This window comes from Lotus japonicus, chromosome 6, assembly GCF_012489685.1.
Source record: "Lotus japonicus ecotype B-129 chromosome 6, LjGifu_v1.2".
Taxonomy (NCBI): Eukaryota; Viridiplantae; Streptophyta; class Magnoliopsida; order Fabales; family Fabaceae; genus Lotus; species Lotus japonicus.
The window spans coordinates 17,618,389-17,639,375 of record NC_080046.1 but is presented as its reverse complement, the minus strand read 5'-3'; the positions used below and the strand labels follow the sequence as shown (position 1 = coordinate 17,639,375).

The window sequence follows — 20,987 nt, the reverse complement described above, 5'->3', positions numbered from 1 at the left end:
CAATCTTCCCATAATTCTGGACAAACTTACGGTAGTAACCCGTTAGTCCCAAAAATCATCTTACTCCCTTCACATTCTTGGGAGTAGGCCAATTGATGACACTTTGTATTTTGCTCGGATCCATGGAAACCCCCTGAAATGAGACTACATGCCCCAAATACTCAACTGACTGTTGTGCAAATGAGCATTTCTTTCGGTTTGCTACCAGCCCCTGTTTTCTCAGTCTGTCAAGCACCATTGTGAGCTGTTGTAAGTGTGTTTCCCAGTCAGAACTGTACACTAATATGTCGTCGAAGAACACTAGTACATTCCGACGCAACAAGTCACGAAAAACCTCATTCATCAATGCTTGAAAGGTTGAAGGCGCGTTCATTAACCCAAAAGGCATTACCAAGTACTCGTAATGGCCTTCGTGGGTACGAAACGCAGTCTTGGGCACGTCTTCTTCTCTTACCAGAACTTGGTGGTACCCGGATTTCAAGTCCAATTTGGAGAAAAACCGAGCCCCATATAACTCATCAAGAAGCTCATCGATCACCGGAATGGGAAACTTATCAGGGATAGTGGCTTTGTTTAATTCACGGTAGTCCACGCACATTCTCCAGGACCCATCTTTTTTTTTAACCAAGATTACTGGACTCGAAAAAGCACTCTGGCTATGTCTTATGATTCCCTGCTGTAACAGCTCTTGCACCTGCTTCTCAATTTCATCTTTGTGATGATGGGAATAACGGTATGGTCTCACGTTGACTGGACCATGCCCTGCTACTAAATTGATTTGATGCTCTCGCTGCCTCTTGGGTGGAAGCCCTCTTGGAGCCGTGAAAACGTCCACAAATTTCTCCAATAGGGAGGTTAATTGTTGGCTCTGCTTCTCAGTCAATTGCTCTACATTCCTGTTTTGTGATTTGGAAATTTGGGACTCCAAGACACTAGACATAAAATACCCTTCAGGAGTTCTGATATCCTGGTGCAGAAAGCTTTGCAATGCCCCGTGATCATCTCGAGAGCCTCCCTGTCCCTGAAAATGGAACCAACGCCCTTCCTGTTGGAAGCGTACAGTCTGCTTTCCCCAATTAATGAGCATATCTCCCAGAGTTACCAACCATGCTATTCCCAGTACCAGGTCGATTCCATCAAGGTCGAAGAGTATGGCTTCCACTGTGGTTTTGTAATTAGCAATTTCCAAACTAACCTGCTCACACTTACCACTTGCAGTAGTCTTACTTCCATCTCCTAGAAGGATGCGCATCGTCGGAGTAGCTTGGGTTGCCCATCCCATAGTCTCGACCACACGCTTGGATATGAAATTGTGTGTGGCTCCGCTGTCCACGAGGATCAAAATCGGGACTCCCAGAATTGAGCCCTGCAGTTTCATTGTTTGTCCCTGTATGGGCTCGGAGCTCAGCCGCATGATGCTGCACGCGCCGTCGACTGCAGCATCGTCTTCATCCTCCGTTTCAGCTGATAGCTCCCCTGCTTCCCCAACGTCATCCCCTTCTTCCAGCAGCATGATTCGGATTTGTTTGTCTGGGCATTGATGGAGAGGGTGGTACTTTCCCCCACACTTAAAACAAAGACCCTTCTGCCGGCGATCCAACAGCTCTTGGTATGGTAGGTGGCGAACACCCTTGTCGCGCGGTTGGGGTCGAGGGTTCCCCTTCTCCTCTCTTCGATCTCCCTTATCGTTCTTCACCATGATCCAACCCGGAGGTGAATCCCGACCCGGTGGACCTGTCCCACTTGAAACTTGGTGGGCTGCTCGGGTAAAAGAACCCGGCCCATAACCCGATCGCATTCCTCCTCCTTTTGACCCGACTGATGAGCGAACCGGCCCATGGAGCTCCGTCTCTATTGCTTTGGCCAAGGGAATCAATCTGGATCGAGGGAGAGAAGTCAGGGCTCGCATGCTTCTGACCCGTGCGCGAATGTCTTCACGGAGGCCATGGATGAAGTATCCGAAATACTGTTCATCTGGGAGATTCGGTGCTTGTGATAGCAACCGCTCGAATTCCTGAACATACTCGTCAATGGTACCTCTCTGTTGAAGATCGGAAAGTTGCTCAAAGACATCTCCTCGATTAGCCGTTCCATAGCGTTCAAGCAGTTCATTGGTGAGTTTTTCCCAAGTTAAACCTGGGTCCAAGTGCAGCAAGGAGTTGAAGTAATGGATTGTGGATCCCTCCATACACAGGTGAGCCAGATTTACCTTGACCTCTGGACTCGTTCCCATGACATGGAAGTATACCTCAGCTCGAGCAATCCATCCTGCAGGGTCCTCTCCATTGAACAAAGGAAGCTCGACTTTCTTAGCCGATTTCCTAAATTCATCCAAGAGTCCTCCATCAAGCTTAGTCCAACCAGATACATAAGAAGGTCCTCCGTTCTCCTTCTCAGATCTAACAGGGTTGGGGTTATCGCGGATACTCCCAGAGTCTTCCTTCTCTGGCGTTGGTTTGCCCACATTCTGGGCCAGGAGTTCAAGCACTGCGCTTGATTGTTGTCAGCTTTCTCCTGCATCAGGACAAGGGTAGTACGAAGATGAGCTACTTCGTCTTCAAGCGCTGCAACCTTTGCATCCATTTTCTTTGCTGTTTTCTGCGGTGGCATCTATCAGATTTCCTGCACTGGTATCAGTCTCGTGATTATCCGGCAGGTCGGACCAATTTGATGGAAACCAAAGTCACAGTAAAGAGAAACAGTAAGCAAAATGAGGAAAAAGGATTTAATATTGATTGAATCAGAACAAATACAATAGCCGAAGCTAAAGTCCCAGAGTAAACACTCCTATAGAGAAGAAACCTCTCTATCCAGATATTTTCTTAACAATACTCTTCATACCCCTTCCCTTTGCTAACAATGAACCTATAAAGGGAATCTCTACACCTCACACATTCCTCCCCCTCCGCATTTCACGTAACTAACTCTCCAACCTCACTCTCTCACCTCCAGCTCATATTCCTGAAGCTTCTTTCCCTTTCTTATTTTTCCTAACATAAACCCTCCACACTTTGGGCCTGCTCTCTTGTGTTTTGGCCCACTCTCTACCAACGGTCCTATCAGATATACATAATAATATCATAGTTTCTCAAACTCAATAATAATGAACTTCAAAGTTTCTGATGAAGGAACCACTTCATCTGCTCCTATCATGCTACGCCGGGCACATCTAGGAACTCAAATAAATAAAAAGCATAGTGTAAGTACTATGAGATCAGTAATATTCAACAAAATAGTATTAATGAGATGAGAACATTAAACATGACAATACATTCTTTATCCACCTAACAGAAGTAACATGGTATCAATGTCTAAAAAATTTCAACATTAGTATCACATATATTTATAAATTACATGTCAAACACTACTTAGAGGAATTGGAAGAAAATAGAAGTAGAAGAAGAAGAAGAAGAAGCATGATTTGCAAACTATATGGTGAATCAGTGGATTTCACTAAGCCAATGCATATTTCTCATTAGTACCCTTGTGAAAAAAAAAAATTGTTAGTGTTAAAACCCTCTTGGTGTAACATTTCAGTATGCAGTGATATTTTTCACATTCAGTTTAGATAAGCTCTTTTCTCACTCACTCTACAATTCTAATAAAGGTCTCATTCTCATAGATGTATATCAAGATGATGACCTTGAATCTACAATTTTCCAATTTAAGTTCACAATGATAGTCTGAACCTTCGAAGATCAATAATAGCTCATTTGTTTACAGTCATTTGTTTGTTTAATTAATTGATAGTTAGTAGTTACTACTTACCAAACTGAGAATTTAAGAATTCATGGATCCCTCCTCCAGACTGCAAACATTTGATTTAACAAATTTAGCACCTCAGCAGTTAATTTTCATGTACATATGGAGAAATAGAAGGCTTACCTTAACAGAGAAGTATGCCCACACATTTGGCTTACTTTTAAAGCCGAGCTCCTGCACAAATATTTCAACTAAGTACAAAGCTATGGGATGAATGAAATAAAAGATGAGATAGCTGTTAGACTAAGTAGTTAACTGAACTGATTTCACTTCTGTTTCTGTCCTGATCGTGTATCTACTGGTTGGCATAACCTATTGTGTGTTTTTTCTGTGATTGGTGCTGTTTGGAGCTGTCTTGTGCTGAGGTTGATCCCTTGCCTTTGATGCTGAGTTCCCAGCCAGATTTGTGCTCCTCTGCTAAATTGCTGGTTGCTTTTCTTGGCTGCCCGGTTTCTGCTTCCCTGCATGCTCCTGGCTTTGTCATTTTCTCTTATTTTGTTTCATTTGGTTGTGCCTTGACCGTGCTTATGTTTTCTGCACTGTCTTTCTTTCTCTTGCTGTTTTTTTTCTTTTTTTTTTCTCTAGCCTTGGTGGTCCTCACTTTGTGTAGTTCCTCCTTGGCTTGCTTGTACTGTTCTTGAGCTTTTTGGCTCTTGATTATTGCAATATATCTTTTGTTTCCAAAAAATAAAAATGCACTTCCCAACCTGTAGGATTAAAACCATAATCAGGGATGATAATGAGAACCTCTATCAAAGGCATAATCCATGAAAAAACTGGAGAAAAATGGAGAAAACAAATTAATCAATACACACACTAAGTGCAAGTACTATAAGATCAGTAAATTACATGTCAAACACATTAATAGAAATTTTTGCACAAAGGTACAACTGATAATGAGAAACCTCTATTGGCTTATGAAATGCTTTGATTCTCCATATAGATACAATTCATTCTTCTTCTTCTTCCATTTTCCTCCATGCAGTTATCATATCTTGCTCTTCTTACATAGTTAAAAGTGATGCAATAACTAATTTTCCAAGAAGACTACAAGATAGAGTAATAGATGTATTGAAAAAGCTCCAAGAATTCAAATTGTCTAAACTTGGCACTAATGCTACAGGATAAACTACCATGTGCATTGGGAAATTCTAGCACTTCCATGAAGATGTTGACCTTGCTAGGAGTTTAAAATCCCATAGATTTAGAAATTTAAAACCAAGAAAATTTTGAATGTATTAGAGAGTCGTGGGAGATAAATTGGTTCAGCTGGCACATACCATAACAACAACAAATCTATCAGTTGTAGGCTCAGGTCCAATATGTGCTCCTATAGACAGTTATGAAAGAAGAAGTCAGAAACAAATATTTATAATGCACTTATAAGCAATGCCAAACATATGCACACAAAGGATATAGAGAAAGGAAAATTACTTGCCTGGATAACTACTTCTAAGCAAATGTTTGATAAATGTTATTTTACCAGTTGAGTACTGACCCAAAAACATAACCATTGGTTTGGCATCAAAATCGCTATTTGTCTACAATATATAAAGAGTTGCAATCAACTAAAGACCCAAGTATATATCTTAGTCAATACCACCAGGGTGTTGGCTAGGGCAGTTTTGAATTAGCACATGAACAGAATAAGATGAAAAAAAAAAAGAAGAGACATGTTCTGATTTGCTATTCTCTTATAAGTTCCATTAGGCACAATTTAAATGAATCACTTACTTTTGTAAGATCCATTAAAAGAAATAGACAACGGATGTCCCCAATTCAAAACTGAAACACGTTGAATACCGTAAATTCAGAGCTAACTTAACAACTAAAAGTGAAGGGGGGAGAGAGAGCTTACATTTTCTTTTACTGATGAAGAAGAACCCATCAGGTGACTCGAGCTTAGCTACCTGCCATATTCGGATGTAGTTTGGGAATTTAAGAAGCTGGGATGACAAATTGGACCCCTGATTGCTAGTGAGTATAGAAAGTGTGGGGAGATCAACAAAGCAGTTGTCGTATTTATAGAAGGCTGTCATCAATTGCAACTTCACCTATAAAAGAGGAGGCATAGAGTATATAATGGTACGGATTGATAGGGAACGAAGAATAGTGTGTCAGGTGAAGAAGGTTCTGGAGCACGGCTAAGCTTGGTTTGTAGGAACAGATGTAGCTATTACGGGGAGAAGGTTCTGGAAGAGAGGTAGGCAGATGATGATGAAGAAGGTGACAGGCAACCCTAGATGCTATCCCAGGAATTAGGCACCAACCTGTAAAGCATCTTTGACAGCAGTTCATGGGAGGGGAAGCTGACGATTGATGGCGTGGGCACTACAATCTCCGGCGAAAATTCGTTCCTGCACTTGGGGGAAGCTGACGATGGCCTACGAAGAAGAGGAAAAACAGAGCGTCTGAATAGCAGAGAAAAGGGGCCACCACATCCTTCCATAGGCCCAGCCCAACACTCTCCCGTCCCAAAAAAAAAAAAGATGGTGCATGAACAATAGAATCCAATCCTTCCTTTGTAAGGTAGTAGATGTGGTTGTTGGGGTTAGTTTCTTTTGGGTAGGTGTTGTTTCAGCTTCTACGTCGTGTTTGGTTGGGGTTGTTAGTGTTTTTTCCTCTTTGTAACTCTTTCATATTTTCTAATATTATCATTTTTCTTCTGAAAAGAATACTTTACAAGTTGTTTTAAATTGTGATTTTTTTGTTGGTATTTAGTATCTCCACCCTTAGGTAGCGCGTCTTAATGTATTCAAAAGATTCCTGATTCACCTTTCAGCTTCGACAAACTCGACCATCAAGCATTAATAATTGCCCAAGCTGTTAAGTAACTTCCACCCCTTGGTTGAGCCACCTAGACCGCGCATATTCCACAAAATTCGCCTTCATTCCATTTGATATCGAGTTCTTCCTTCTATGAGGCCTTTTTAATTCAGAGAAAATTCTCTAATGGCTTCCTCATCAAATCCTTCAAAATAGATACTCAATGACTTGCACAACTCCCAAACCCTTTGCAATTGAGACAAGTGCTTTCTTTAATTGCATTTTTAGTTTTCTTTATTTAAAAACTGTTTTTAAAATTTGATTTTGAAAAAAAAATGTTTTTTTCAAGAAAAAACTTTTACTGAAATGTTTTCCAACATTAAGGAAAACTGTAATTTGAAAATAAAAATATAGAAACTGAAACATCTTTTTAACTGTTCTTGTATTTTAGTTTTTAAACCTGAAAATGAAATTGTTTAAAAAAAACTATTTTAAAAAATAGGTTGTAACAAAAAGGTATTAAATTTTACCGTTTAAAAAAAACGGTTTTCAAAAATCTGTAATCAAATAGGAAATTTTCATCGCCCAACTCCTATTTTGCGAATGCCAGCATTTCTCTATGGACATTAGTTTTAATACCTCCCCACTTTTTTGGTACCACCTTTTTATAACAAAATGTTTAAAATACCCTTAAAATTTAATTTCATCCCTAATTTATCATTTATCCTACCTTCGAACAACCTCTCCATCATCATAGTCTATCTATCTCTCACCATCCTTCAATCTCTCTATATCCTCTTATTTTCCGCATTTCGTACTTAATAAGTGTGAAACTTTTCGCACTTTGTAAGTGTAAAACGAAGGTGAGTTGTGTTTTTCACACTAAGTAAGTGTAAAACTTTTCGCACTTATTAAGTGTGAAACTTTTCATTTTATGGACTGCTGTTATTTGTATTTCATACTTTAAAGTGCGAAATTGTTGTTATTTTGACATTCATAAGTGAGAATTTTTCCTCTTTTGCCACTGAGCTTATTTTCGCACCTTTATGTGCGAACTGCGAAATGTTGAATTTTTCTCACTTTGAACACTTCGAACAGGAAGTATTTTTTTAATTTTTTTTTATTCTTACTCTTTTTTTCATTTTAGGATAATTAGTCATGTCTCATGTGCTCATTGAAAAAGTCGATAATGTGGTTTAATGAGTTTTTAAGGTGGATAATGTGAAAGAAGTAGTTAATAAAGTGGATACCATGAAAGTATTTTTGAGACTCTTGAGTGCGGAATTGACAAAAGATTAAAACGACTTTAAAAATAAAAAATTTAAATTCACAAAAGTTTGTGGATTCGCACTCTTGAGTGTGAAAATGAAGTATGTTTCACACTCTTGAGTGTGAAATTGACAAAAGATTAAAACAGCTTTAAAACTAAAAAAATTAAATTCATAAAAGTTGGTGGATTCGCACTCTTGAGTGTGAAAATGAAGCATGTTTCACACTCTTGAGTGCGAATTTGAGTAAAGATCAAAATGAATTTAAAAATAAAAAATTTAAATTCACAAAAGTTTGTGGATTCCCACTCTTAGTGTAAAAATGAAGTTTGTTTCACACTCTTGAGTGCGAAATTGAGTAAAGGTTAAGTTCCTACTTCATCTGAAGTGCAGAGGAAGAACAGAAAGAGGAGAAGGTTGGTTGTAGAGGAAAAAGAGGGGAAGATTGGGTGCAATGAGTTTGGGAGAGGTGATTTGTGATGAGTGTGTGATGTGATGAGAGAATGGGTGTGTGAATAAAACTTTTACTTTTCATGTCTTCATCCTCTTCTTTTCTGCATATAAGCATTTCACACTTAATAAGTGTGAAACTTTTCGCATTTTGTAAGTGCAAAATAAAGTGAGTTGTGTTTTTTGACTTTTTTCACACTTGGTAAGTGTGAAACTTTTCATTTTATAGTTGTTGTAGTTTGTATAATTGTATTTCACACTTAAAGAGGGGGAAATGCGTGTGTGAAACTTAAGGAAATTAAAGGGTTAATAGGGATAGTATTAGATCAAGCGGGGGTGGCACTAAAACTAATATCCTTTCTCTATATTGCATTAAATCATCTTAATCCTCGTTGACTGAATAGAACACAAGGGGATCGATGTGGGTGCACCTCCTTCTTCTTCCTTCTCTTATGACTCATATCTTGTCTCATCCTCACTGTGTCCTTAGTAAGTAGAGGCCCAAGCTCCTTAGTCCTTAGTATCTATTTTTTGACCACGTTAGAAACAAAAACCACATGTTTGGGCTTTAGGCCCATTGTCCTTATCAGCAACGTTGACCACCATTCTAGCAACACGAGGAACATTAGGGCCTGTTTGGTTTGAGAAAACATTTTCTGTTTTCATTTTCCATTTCCATTTTTTGAAAATGATTTTCATTTCCAATTTTTCAACATTTAGAACATTTGTTTGGTTTAATTTCGTATTTTCCATTTTCTGAAACTGAAAATAATGGAAATGTGTTTGATTGAACTGTTTTCAATTTATGAAATAATTTTGAGTAAAATACACTCACCAAGGTTTGACATAATTAATAATATATTTTATATCTAATACTTATATTTTCAAATATAAAAATTGGTAGTTTGTTATATAACTATTATAACAAAAATATTTATTATTCAAGCGTTGAATACGACTGTCACAACAAGTTGCAAGTAAGAGAAATATATTATAAATATGATAAGTATCATTGGTCTTAAAAATAAAAATTATACAATTCTACCTAAGATCTATTGAAATTTTCCCACATCTGATCTGCAATAATTTCCCGAACATGAGCCATTTCAACGGCTTGATTAGCATCAACATTGACTCCTTGTTGGTCTACCTGTAAATCTTGTGCATCCATAATTAAGTCTTCTTGAGCATATTGGTCAAAAAGACTATCTCTAGCGTATTGCATTCTAATAAAATTGTGTATTGTGCAACAAGCAATAGGGATTAGTCTTTGTCTTCAAACGAGATAATTTGATTTAACTTCAAAACTAGAAACCTTTCTTTCAATACTCCAAAGCATCTTTCGATAATATTTCTCAATGAAGAATGTCGATAGTTGAATAATTCTTATTTTCGTTGTGGTCTTACCCCATCACGAAAATCTCACATGTGATACCTTTGCCTCCGAAATGGGGCAAGATAGCCAGACACATTTGGAAATCCAGAGTCAACAAGATAAAATTGATCTGTAAAAAATAGAGCATCTATTGAATAACAAAAAAATGTTGGTAAAATTCATTATTCATTATTAAAACTAAAAATTACCTCCTTCTGGCTTTGGAAAATTGTTTTCAGGAGTCAAAGCATCTAAAAACACTCTTGCGTCATTTGTTGTTCCTTCCCAACCAGAATAAACAAATGTGAATAGCATGTCAAAATCACATACTGCCAGAACATTTTGCGTTATCAATACCTTTCTTCCACGAAATGCTGTTTGTTTAGTAGCAGGAGCCCAAGCAGATACATGTGTGCCATCAATAGCACCAATGCAGTTTGTGGGGGCGCAACTCCAAGCACTCTGCTTTAGAGAGAGTCCCCACGTTTGTAATATTAATACGTCGTCACTCTCTCGCGGTGTACTTTTTATTTTATTTTATTTTATTCTGTTATCCTCCTACTTCGATTATCCTCTTGGGTGCTACTCTGCTACTCGACGCCAAGCGTGTGACTTTCACCTAAGCGTTGACTTCCAAAACCTGAAATAATAAGCGTAGCGGAACAATAAAGCGTAAGTGGTAATACTTAGGTTTGGGATAACATACTCCTACACAAATATATACATCATAGAAAGTACACAACATCGCAGCGGCTATATCACAGAGTCTGCCGCCACCTAAAACATACATCACTAAGCCAAACCGCACGGCTGTCATTAGAGTCCTACTAAACTGAGCTCATCATACAAGGGTACCACAAAAATAGCTCAGTGGTCCTAAGAGTACATCTTCATCAGAGAACAACAAAAAGACAGGACACAGGACATCAACAGACACCATCACTAGCTCCTCCTCTAGTCGCTAGGCCCCACATCCCACCTACGGGGGCGTCCCTCTCTCCTCCTCCTCGTGTCCGTACCGGGTACCTCCTTCACATGCCCATTCTCCACGGGCATGTCAGGCTGAAGCTCCGGTGGTGGTGGTGGTACAACTGCCAAAGGAGCGGTGAAGTTCGGCATAGGTGGTAGCGGAGGCTCCTCCAAGATCTCCTGAGCTAGGAAGTGTGGGGGCATGATGAAACTGAACATCCGAGGAAAAGAAACTGGGTAACCAGGTACAGGACTATTGGGATGGCGATACCAGAACGTCGACATCCCTACATATGTACAGCTACCGGTGTGAGGGTCAATATATCATCCCTCCGGCGAGGAAAAGTCCGCTAGTATCATCTCAACTGGAAGGTCCATCTCCCTCAGCTATCTCTGTGTTATCTAGAAAAATAAAGCGTAAGGGTGAGCTACAGAACGACTTAGATATAAATCATATATAATATATCAGTCAGAAGTAAGGCAAATAATTATATTCGGTTAGCAGTCAATCATCATCCTGCAACCACACACAATCACAGACAAATTACATAAGCAAATATGAGTTTATGCTATGCATGCCACCGTATCAACAACACATTCACATATGATTGCTGGGCCCATTGGCTTCTCAAAGCCTCTCACTTCGGAACGTCACTCGGGAATATGGCGCCACCGGCCCACTCTTTACCGAGTCTGAATACCCTTTTAGCGTTTTCAAATTGCACTTCCACTCATGGTCTTACGTGCCACCTCAGGTATCCCGGGCATCCACACCGGGCGCACATCCGGGGTCTCAGGTGGAAGTTGCCGCACGTTCCTACTCCTTATCCTACCTGCTCATGTTATGATGCATGAAAATTATTCAATCATTGTTCAACCATCTCCCCCTTATCCTGCCTGGAACCACACAAGGTTCTGTTACTCATATTTGAGTAGTTATCCTGGAGGCATTCTGAATTCATAATCGAACCATCACCTGGAATACCTGTTATTCAGTGATCAACAACAAAAAAAATATAGTTTCATGCATAAACGGTTTTATTATTACTCTAAGCCATTATCACCTAATTATTTTCTAATCAATTTCTCCTAAATGCAAAATCCTTGTTTGAAAGCTAAAGATAGATCTGTTGATCACTGAATAACCATTCCATGGTTCTTGCCACATAAATGCCTCCAAGACCTATTTCCCTGTATTTCTTTTCTTGAGCCATAACCTGCACCTGTCTAATGCATCAATCAACCATACAAGTATCCAGCATTCACACACAACACCTGTATTAAAGTTACAACCATATCGAATAGCAATGATAATTAACAGCTAATTAAATATAATTAAACGCGATCCTCCTGCCAGAGAATCATATAATCATCATATCCTCGTAGCCTGTAAACTCCCCTTACCAAGAGGAATTGAGAGAAGTTGTTCTTGACCTGCAACATACACAATTTACAAAATTTAATCAACAATCAAGCTTTAAGTTCCAATCCAAGTTCACACTAAGTCCTTTAAGGTGTACTCAAAGGTTAGTTATCAAGGCTTTAACATAATCAGTACTCAGTCCCTATGTCCAGTGATTTGTAGCCTCATTACCGGTTCACAAATTCATCCCAAATCTGTCCTAATTTATCACATGGTTTAAAATGCCAAATTAAGCTATTTTAAGTCCTTTATAAGTCATTTAAGGTCCAAACATTAAGGTCTGAACATAATAGATCAATCAACCTCCATGGTCATTGATTCTCAGTCCATATCAAGGTTTCATAAACGGAACCCAAGCTGTCCAAACCTGCACATAACCTTATTCAGCAAAAATAAGCTATTTTAACCAATTTTAAGCACTTTCAAATTTACTTAGTCTCACTAACTCAGTTCTTTTCACAATCAACCAACAACAGAAGATTTTAAAAGCATTTAGGGCTGTAATGTGAAGCTACCAGAGGCTTAGAGCCCCTGGTTCGTGCTTCTCCTTCTCTTGACGTGAAAAAGAGCAAGGGAGGTGATGAACCTGTTCACCACACCCTCTTTTCCAGGTCTGTACCCACAAGCTGCATAAAACCATAATCTAGAACCTATTTCATGATCAATACATGTCCAGTAATGCAAAGAATGATTTAGAATAAATTGATCATGAAGGTAAGGACATGCATGAGAGCAAAATTCGAATTTTATAAAAGCTCTCTGTTCATTAGGAAAGGCTTTGAATTTCGCAAAATAAACATCATATTCGGACTCAGAGCATCGAATAGAGTCAGGAGAAGGTCTTTTTACCGAATTCCAAGACGAACTCCGGCGAAGCTGGCCGGAGAAGATGGCGGTGTGCGGCGGCCGGTGCGGCGGTGGAGCGAGCGGAGGGCAGGACTGGCTTCGTTTCCTCCTCACGAACACAGTGGAGGTGATCTCGTTAAGTGGGTATCAAAGAGCAGAGAGAGAGAGGTAGTTGCAGGTTTGAGAAGTTTGAGAGATGAAAGGAAAAGAGTGTGTGAGAGGAAGAGAGGAACAGATTGAGTAGAGTAGGAGAGGATGCTTCTGAATTGTGTGGAAAATTTTCCACCCAATACCTCTTTATATAGAGGGCCCAAGCTTATATGTCAAGCTTTATCCCACAATAAAACTCATATCATAAAAATAGAGTTTTTGATCTTGTAGTATGAGTTTGGCCATTAAAATTTCATGCAAGCATATCACCATGTTCAGAAATATGATGAAGAGAAGTATGGTGATGTGAGGTTGAACAGTAGGATTAGGTGCTGCATTCACGTTTCAGTCCCTGAACTCTAGAACTTTTTAAATAAAAGTCCTTAAGTTCTTCCTTGTTTCAAACTTTAGTCCCTAAAGAAATTGCTAACTCAAAAATAAGGGCTTAAGTCATAAAAATATTATAAATAAATTCTGAATATATGTAAAATTATTTCTAACTATTATTTAATTATTCCTAAGCTAGTAGGTCTCAAAGTGGGATGTTACACAGTTCTACATTTAAAACATAAATAGTAGATTAGTAGAAGTATTTAAAATATTATAAGTACGTGATAGAAATTTACCTTAAAATAAGGGAAATATTTTGGGTTGCCCATAATATATGGATGTGTAGTTGTCTGGTTTCTTGGTCGAATAATGGTTGTGCCCAACTTGCAGACTCCTCTTAGAACAATTCTAAACCATTTGCTTACTGTATGCAATGAGTGTTGAAAGCGGTCGGCAACGAGTCGATGACGCAAGTTATGACACACTATGATCAAGATCATTACAACTGCTTCTTGCAGGCTCACCTTTTTTCCATCTCTCAAGTTTTCAACATCTCTCAAAGTTTCGCAAAAATTCAGAAACACAGTCTTCTTCATTCTAAAATTATCATAGCATGTAGTTTCATTACCAAGCAAAAATTCTAGAGTATACATCCTTCCGGTCAACTTAGAATTTCTACATAGTGTTTTACTAATAAAACTCTGCTGGTATTCCATGACCAATGAAGCAATAATAATATCTCCAAAGTCATCCAAATAAGAGTCAGTGCTACTTTCACTTGAACAATCCATAGATTTATCTATAGACATTTTAACCTGCTCAATTAAATAATAATATTAATTATTATCAATAATATGAAAACATTCATATACTCAAAAATAATGTCAACCCATTAAACGCATATCATAGAAATTCAATACTAATAAGGAAACAAAACAAGAAAATCCGATCTTCAATCTCATAAACAAAATAACAGAAAATTGGAATCAATTAAATGATACTACTCAAGAGATGCTATCCAATCCATCTTCCTAATTGAAGACATTGCTATAAACATTTTTCTCAAATCCTTATTTGTAAACTTCTCCACGACAATGTTGAAAACTTTTGGGGAAATACCATCCATGGACTCTTATAATTTAATGCATGCGCCTGCAGAAGAATCAGCTTCATTTTTATATCTATCTGCCCTTGCATCCATTGTGTTAGACCATTTGGTCACAGTTGATTCTAACACATCCAGCCTTGAATTTTTTGCCTCCTTACGACGACGTTCACTAGAAGTCCCAGTGACTTTTCTCCTTTTACTAACTTCTTGCAGATCCTCTCCATCAACATCAATAACTTTAGAATCAATATGAACACCTTTTGAGAGAAAGTCTTCCTCTATTTCTCTCTCTTCATCGGAGTTTGGTGGCTCTTGAGTAGAAGCTAGACTTAATTTTCTAGTTGCTGTACTAGAATTAAATATCTCACCAAGGATATAATAGTCATGCTCAAATCCATGCTTCTTAAACTGCTTGTAGAATTTTCCTTTCTGAAAAAAAAAAAGAACAATGATTATATTTCCCAACATGTGTACTTTTGTCCAAATACATAAGAAAAGCAGTAGTAGTTGAGATTATAATTACATGCTCACTTGTTAAAAGAAATAACTACTAAAACAAGTTCATATATTAACTATATACTACTAAATCCAATGATAAGTTTTTACTAAAATTGTACATATACTTGCAGTATATACCACAGCTACAAGTCCATATCATATTTATTTTCTAATTAACAAAATTCCATTCGGTTCAAGATAATTCTGTAGCCTACTAGCCTATGCATATATATATTACAATACAGGAGCAATTTCTTTTCCTTTTTTTAAGAAATTCATCTCTGATTTGTCTTCACAATAAAGCCATTGATAATTGAAGAAGATAATTTAACAATGATAATGATATTCTATAAGTTAAACTTACCTTGTACATCTCTTCCCAAACTTCTTCAGAAGCATTCACTTTGTTAGCCTCAGGATCCCATGTAACTCTTGTGCGAGATATCAAAGTTGAAAATTCACGATGTTGAAGGTGTAGCCGATTAAACTTTCCCTTCAGCCTTTCAACACCATCAGGTAGGGGTGCTCCACTTGTCTTTTGCAACTCAATGTTTATTTCTTCCCAAATTGTTTTCTTAAATGTTGACTCTTGCAACTGCCCTTTTTTCACTCGATCATAAATAATATCAATGAATATCTTTGTGTTTTGGGTTGTCCATTTCATGCTCTCCCCCTTCTCACTTTTTCCTCCCATCTTATGCAAATAATTTCATATTAAGCAAGTAAACTAATAAAGGGCACAAGAGACTCTTACAAGGCAAGTAAAAAAAAAACAGACCCTGCAGAGCACAATTAAAAGAAGCACAAGAGACAAATATATATATGGATGCCATAACATTCAGATTATTGGTACAACAACCGGAAAAAGTTAATAACCAAATGCAGCCACTAGCTTAAATCCCCAACAAAACAAAAGAAAAGGTAATAAATCACACCCCTACTAGTCCCAAAACCAAATGCCCCACCAAATTTACCATGGTGGAGGCATTCCCAAAATCTGAAAAAGAACCAACACCTATTATTGGAAAGCCAACTACAAGCAACCAAGATGCAAGCATTCCTACATCAAAGTTGTTCCTACTACAAGAAGTAAACCTTTTTTTTTGGGTAAGCCAAAGTTTAATTAATGGAAATACTAGGAGTATTTCAATCCATGTACAAAACAAAAACAAGAAAGAAGGAAGAATACTAAAGCTACTTCTATCTAGTACTGGTACTGTACAAAGGAAACAGAACACCAGACCAAAAACAATTCAAATCCCCCAATAATTTAAAAAACAGCAGCCACAGGCCCTTACAGAAACAAGAAAACTATGCAACCAACCAAGTCTCCACACAAAGCCACTGGGAAAGGTATCACGCATCCTCTCAACTCTAACAGGCAGGAGAAAACACAGAGACAAACATATTTGTGCTAGCCGAGATCCTTCAAATTTCCATATCAGAGATAATCTAAGCAACTCCTTGGGTTAGAAATCCAATCACTCATAGAAGCAAAAATAACTAAGTCCAAGACTAGTTACACTACAAGTAAACTAATAGCACTACATTCAGAGGTACACACAAAACAACAAAAATAACTAAGTCCAAGACTAAGTCCTCTGTCAACCCACGAGCAAGAGTCACGAATAAAGCAGATTTTTGTGCAGACCCAAAAAGCTACCAGCATAAAACACAAACCAGCCAAGGAATAGAGTTCAGAATCAACTAAAAAGCATGGGTTTTTACAGATTTTGAAGGCAGTATAGAGGGTTTAAACATGGATTGAAACACCAAACCGAAAAAACTAGCTCCAAAATCAACCAAAACCCATCAAGTGAAGCACCCAAAATAGAGTAACCAAGAAATCGGGTTCATAACAGATGGCACCCAAAAAAGTCATAAAATAGGGTTCACGTGAGATTGCACAGTGCAACACGGTGAGAACCCAGTTTCACGTTTCAAAAATTCAAAAAAGAGAAGACAAAAGAGAAGGAGAAGAACCTTGGTTGTGGGATGAAGGAGGTAGCAGTCAAGCAGAGAAGAACTTGCAGAACGAGGTTAGGGACGACACACACGTTCTTCCTTCAGAACGAAAAGAAAAGAAAGAAACCAATTTCATTATAATTACAACCCTGCCACTGCGTGTTTTCATCATTTCGTTTCCGTTTTCATTGAAAATGTGAAAACGACTTTTTTTTTTATTTTCAAAAGTTGACCCATTTTCAGAAATATTTTCTCTGAAAATATTTTCAAAATTTTAATCAAACACGTTTTCACAACTATTTTCTGTTTTCTTTGAAAATGAAAATAGAAAATGACCAAACCAAACATGCCCTTATTTTCTCTAAATAAAACAAAAAGTTCAATTAAAAAAATATTTTAGAAAATAGTTTTCATTTTAAAAGTAGGATTTAAATTTTTAAAACAAAAACTCTGGAGAGAAACTTCTCAGTCCCAGAAGCGAGAACAACATAGATGAAACTCATCTCTAAGGAGAAGTTATTCGCAAGGAATTGAGCCACTAAAATTTACGGTCACATATATTAGAGTAACATAAGGTAAACCTCGTCTTAAAGGATATGCTTTTGGCAAGGAATCAAGCTAGTGATCTCCTTGTGGAGTATCATTGTACTCAAGCCTTGCAAGCCCAACATGCTTCTACTAGACCGAACTCATTTGGGTTAGAAAGTAGGATTTAATAAACAATACAAGGCTTCTACCATAACGAACTCAAGCCTTGTATTGTCAGTGTGAAATTTTTCTACGCTGACATAATAGATTGTTGTGTTAGAAAATAAATTTTAACTTAAAAAAAAAAATAGAATGTTGTGGCATGAAATAATAGAAATTTATTTTACACGACCAATATTAAACTCTTAAAAGTAAGAGAGAAATGATGATGCACCGACAAGTCAATGCATAAAAAATATTCTCTTTTTTTATGTATTTTAAAAAGATAAATTATACGTCTCGGGGATTGGCCCCAAGAGGCTTTGACCCTCCCTTGCTAAACTCATTTGTTCCCAAATTCTTATTATTTGAGTTATCATTCTAAAACATAAAAATTATTCTTTAAAAGTAACGGCAAAGTTTTTATGTTTATATTTTAGTCTGGAAAACAAATTTTTACATCTTTTATTTTGAGCTTTATTTTAAAGTAGTTTAAAAACTTCAAAAACCTGGCTATGCAGTATCATGGTGCATTTTCTAATATAATGTTTTTATTTTTGTTTATGCATTTTATCAGCTTGCTTTCCCTTAATTAACTAGTAGATTAAATAGGTCGTGTTTATATGAATATATACTACAACTCCATTAGTCTTTTTAAATAAGGAAAATGTAGGACTTTTGCAATTGTTTTTTAAGCTCGCCAGTATTTCTTACTTTGAATTTGGGCATCATCCCTTTTATCACATAAATTAATCCTAAAGTAAAATGTAATTAAATTAAAATATAAATGTTTAAAATTTTAGGTTCAAAAATTAAATTTTATCAAATAATCTCAATAGAAAATTAATTTAATGATTATTTATAATATTTTATTTGATTTAATATTAGTTACTTGAATTTTTTTTAAATCTATTAAAAATACACAATTTCATTTGATTAAAAATTTATTTTAAAAATAATTAATGTTAATTTTATTTGTATGACTTATGTAAGGTGGGTGGGAAAGAAATGTACATAATGAAATTCCAAGTCAAACTGAGGCAGTGATAATAAATATTAGAGTAATAATAAGATGAGAGACAAAGTACTTTTTCTTTTTGGTCAATGGTTAACTAACCTTCAGAGTTAGGCATGGTAACACGGATTATGTTTAGGTTAGCGCACACTACGCCTGATCCTACCATAACTAGTCCATGTTAGGGAAATAGCATCCTAGTGGTAATTCACAGCCACTTTTATAACTAATCTAATCTATGAATAGAATCTAGTAATTTCAACAACAAAAAAACTATGAATAATCTAGGGTTAAGCATCATATTAGTCTCTGTCTTTGTGTCGCCGTCTGAACTAGGTCCCTCGTCGGAAAATTTATTGGAAAATGTTATCTTCTTTGTAAAACGTTTGGAGCAAGCCCTCGCCGGAGCCTGGAGCTCCGGCAAGTGATGAAGTGTCACGCTGACTGGGTTAAGTTAGCTGACATGAATTTTTAAAAAAATTAAAAATTTAAAAAAATTACATGTCAGTTTTATTAATCTAATTAACTAAAATTAAACACTATTTAACCCTAATCTAATTAACAAACCCAAATTAACTCCAAATCATCTTCATCTTCACCTTCACCATGTCCTTCATCTTAATCTCATCACCATCTCCAAATAACTAAATTCCCCGAACCCAAACAAGATCAACCAACCCAGAATTAACAACAAAATTTCAAAAAATAACCTTTCATCTTCACCTTCAACAAACCCAGCCACTATGAAAACCATTCATCAGAAACTCCCACCTTCAAATCCAACCACCACCACCCAAACCCAGCCACCGAACAAAACAGAGGAGGAACAAAACCAGACCCTGCAGTCACACTTTTTTTTTGGGTAAGCCATGAATTATATAAAAAGAGGCACATGGGGACAAAGATAAAAAGAAGAGAATGTACAGTAAGGTATGCAATAGAAAAAAACAACAGAAACTGGGCAAAAGAAATAGAGGGCCTTTCAACATAAGAGACAGAAACTGGGCAAAAGAAATAGAGGGCCTTTCAACATAAGAGATAAGCATCAATTCTTGGACAGCTCTTCCATCATCCATAGAAACCACCAAAGTGAGATACAAAGGGACACATCCACCATGATCTGAGTAGCCAATGATGCACGCATCCTAGTTGCTCCACAGATTCCCAATTTGGCATCCCCACACTATCAACGAAAAGGGTCCATCAACCACTCTCATTGTAAGGCCCAAGTTTTTAAACTTATGCCAAGTAAATAGAATCCTATTCACGATTAGGGTTGATGTATCGTGAAGGGAAACCTGAACTAGAGTTTACTAAATGAAATAAATGTATGAAGGAGAAAGTTCAGGAAAAGTCTGAGGATCGTATCGAAGTCGATAAAAGGTATAGCACGATCGATATACGCTTAAACCTAGGTCAGAAACCCTAGTATATAGCTAGTTTTCACTTAAAGTCACGATGGAATTTAATTCCAAAAATCTTCAGAGAAATGTTAGAACTTCTCTTATTCATTGTATGACAATCGTTTCGAGGCGAAACTCTAGGATCTACGAACGTCCGATTCCAATCATCGGAAGTTTGCCGAAACCAAAACCCTGGTATTTCAAAACCCTATAATCACCCGATGATGAAGACTTTTTCTATTCAGAGTTTCAAATGAAGATTCTACACGCGTACACCCATTTCTCTTGATGATTTCAATCTTTCTTCAGAAGGAAGTTTTCTATTCCGACATTCGATGCAAAAAGCAACTTATCGGGTAAAATAGTTTTACAACGACTTTGCATTAGTTACCAAAAATACAAGGAGACCACATTTTAGTTTTGGAATTATTTCGCCAAAACCTATCTTAGAATTCACGGAGAATGACGCCGGAAAAATCAGATTCGCGAAACTTTCATTTTACCGCGTTTTGCCAACCTCTATATATAGCAAGAAAAGGAGAAAAAATGGCAAAACTTCACCATTTTCTCTCCCAAATCCGCGAGCTCCATTGAAGAGGAAGGAAGAAGAGCTTTTGTTCATTTCTTGCTTGATCGTCGATTAAACAGTTGCTACTTCAAGGTGCCGAGGTATAGTCGCTAATCCTTACCTCTAATCGCTTTTTCCATAGCTTTTCTCTATGTCTTTCTGTGCTCATAGTTTTGAGGTTTTTGCAAAACTATCCTGAATACTTCATTTTTGATTCTAAACATCTTCCCCACATTCTTCTGAGTATGTTTAGCTAATAATACTTCGCCGATTCTCGAAAAACTACCGTCGAGTTTCAATTCTGGTGAAAATACCCATTTTGGGGCAAAGCTTCATCCTTTGCGCTGAAAACTATCGCCTTAGCTTAGTGCTAGTAGGATTAGTTGTCATAAACATCGTTGGTG

General features: G+C 37.2%; 2 protein-coding genes and 1 long non-coding RNA gene across 9 annotated transcripts; all 3 read right to left on the bottom strand.

Annotated features, from left to right (window-relative positions):
• Nucleotides 1-43: 43 nt before the first annotated feature.
• On the bottom strand, nucleotides 44-5,781 carry LOC130722592 (uncharacterized). Of its 7 annotated transcripts, none has more exons than XM_057573364.1 (6): nucleotides 5,621-5,781; nucleotides 5,043-5,092; nucleotides 4,019-4,469; nucleotides 3,886-3,936; nucleotides 3,769-3,808; nucleotides 44-3,176 (listed from the first exon to the last, which is right to left on the bottom strand). In XM_057573364.1, the coding sequence occupies exon 6, from the start codon at nucleotides 2,231-2,233 to the stop codon at nucleotides 56-58; it is 2,178 nt and encodes a 725-aa protein (XP_057429347.1). In that variant the 5' UTR covers nucleotides 2,234-3,176; nucleotides 3,769-3,808; nucleotides 3,886-3,936; nucleotides 4,019-4,469; nucleotides 5,043-5,092; nucleotides 5,621-5,781; the 3' UTR covers nucleotides 44-55. The 7 variants fall into 7 exon arrangements, with proteins under 7 accessions (XP_057429347.1, XP_057429346.1, XP_057429345.1 ...); XM_057573363.1 differs by having other exon boundaries at nucleotides 44-3,169; XM_057573362.1 differs by having other exon boundaries at nucleotides 4,024-4,469.
• A 4,607-nt stretch (nucleotides 5,782-10,388) lies between these two features.
• LOC130724312 (uncharacterized) lies at nucleotides 10,389-13,110 on the bottom strand. The gene is made up of 3 exons (XR_009014479.1): nucleotides 12,863-13,110; nucleotides 11,995-12,024; nucleotides 10,389-10,992 (listed from the first exon to the last, which is right to left on the bottom strand). It is a non-coding gene; the product is annotated as an uncharacterized LOC130724312 (long non-coding RNA).
• Nucleotides 13,111-14,229: 1,119 nt separating this feature from the next.
• Nucleotides 14,230-17,066, bottom strand: LOC130724163 (uncharacterized). Its single transcript, XM_057575335.1, has 3 exons — nucleotides 16,929-17,066; nucleotides 15,310-15,639; nucleotides 14,230-14,876 (listed from the first exon to the last, which is right to left on the bottom strand). Exons 2-3 carry the CDS (start codon nucleotides 15,637-15,639, stop codon nucleotides 14,472-14,474), a joined length of 735 nt encoding a protein of 244 aa, XP_057431318.1. The 5' UTR covers nucleotides 16,929-17,066; the 3' UTR covers nucleotides 14,230-14,471.
• Between the last annotated feature and the right edge of the window lie 3,921 nt (nucleotides 17,067-20,987).

Bases quoted from the DNA above. Each gene is read 5' to 3' on its own strand.
- LOC130722592 (XM_057573364.1), bottom strand. From the start codon at position 2,233: ATGGGAACGAGTCCAGAGGTCAAGGTAAATCTGGCTCACCTGTGTATG.
- LOC130724163 (XM_057575335.1), bottom strand. From the start codon at position 15,639: ATGGGAGGAAAAAGTGAGAAGGGGGAGAGCATGAAATGGACAACCCAA. The intron at 14,877-15,309 runs GTAAGTTTAACT...TTTTTTTTTCAG, and splicing joins TTTGGGAAGAGATGTACAAG to AAAGGAAAATTCTACAAGCA.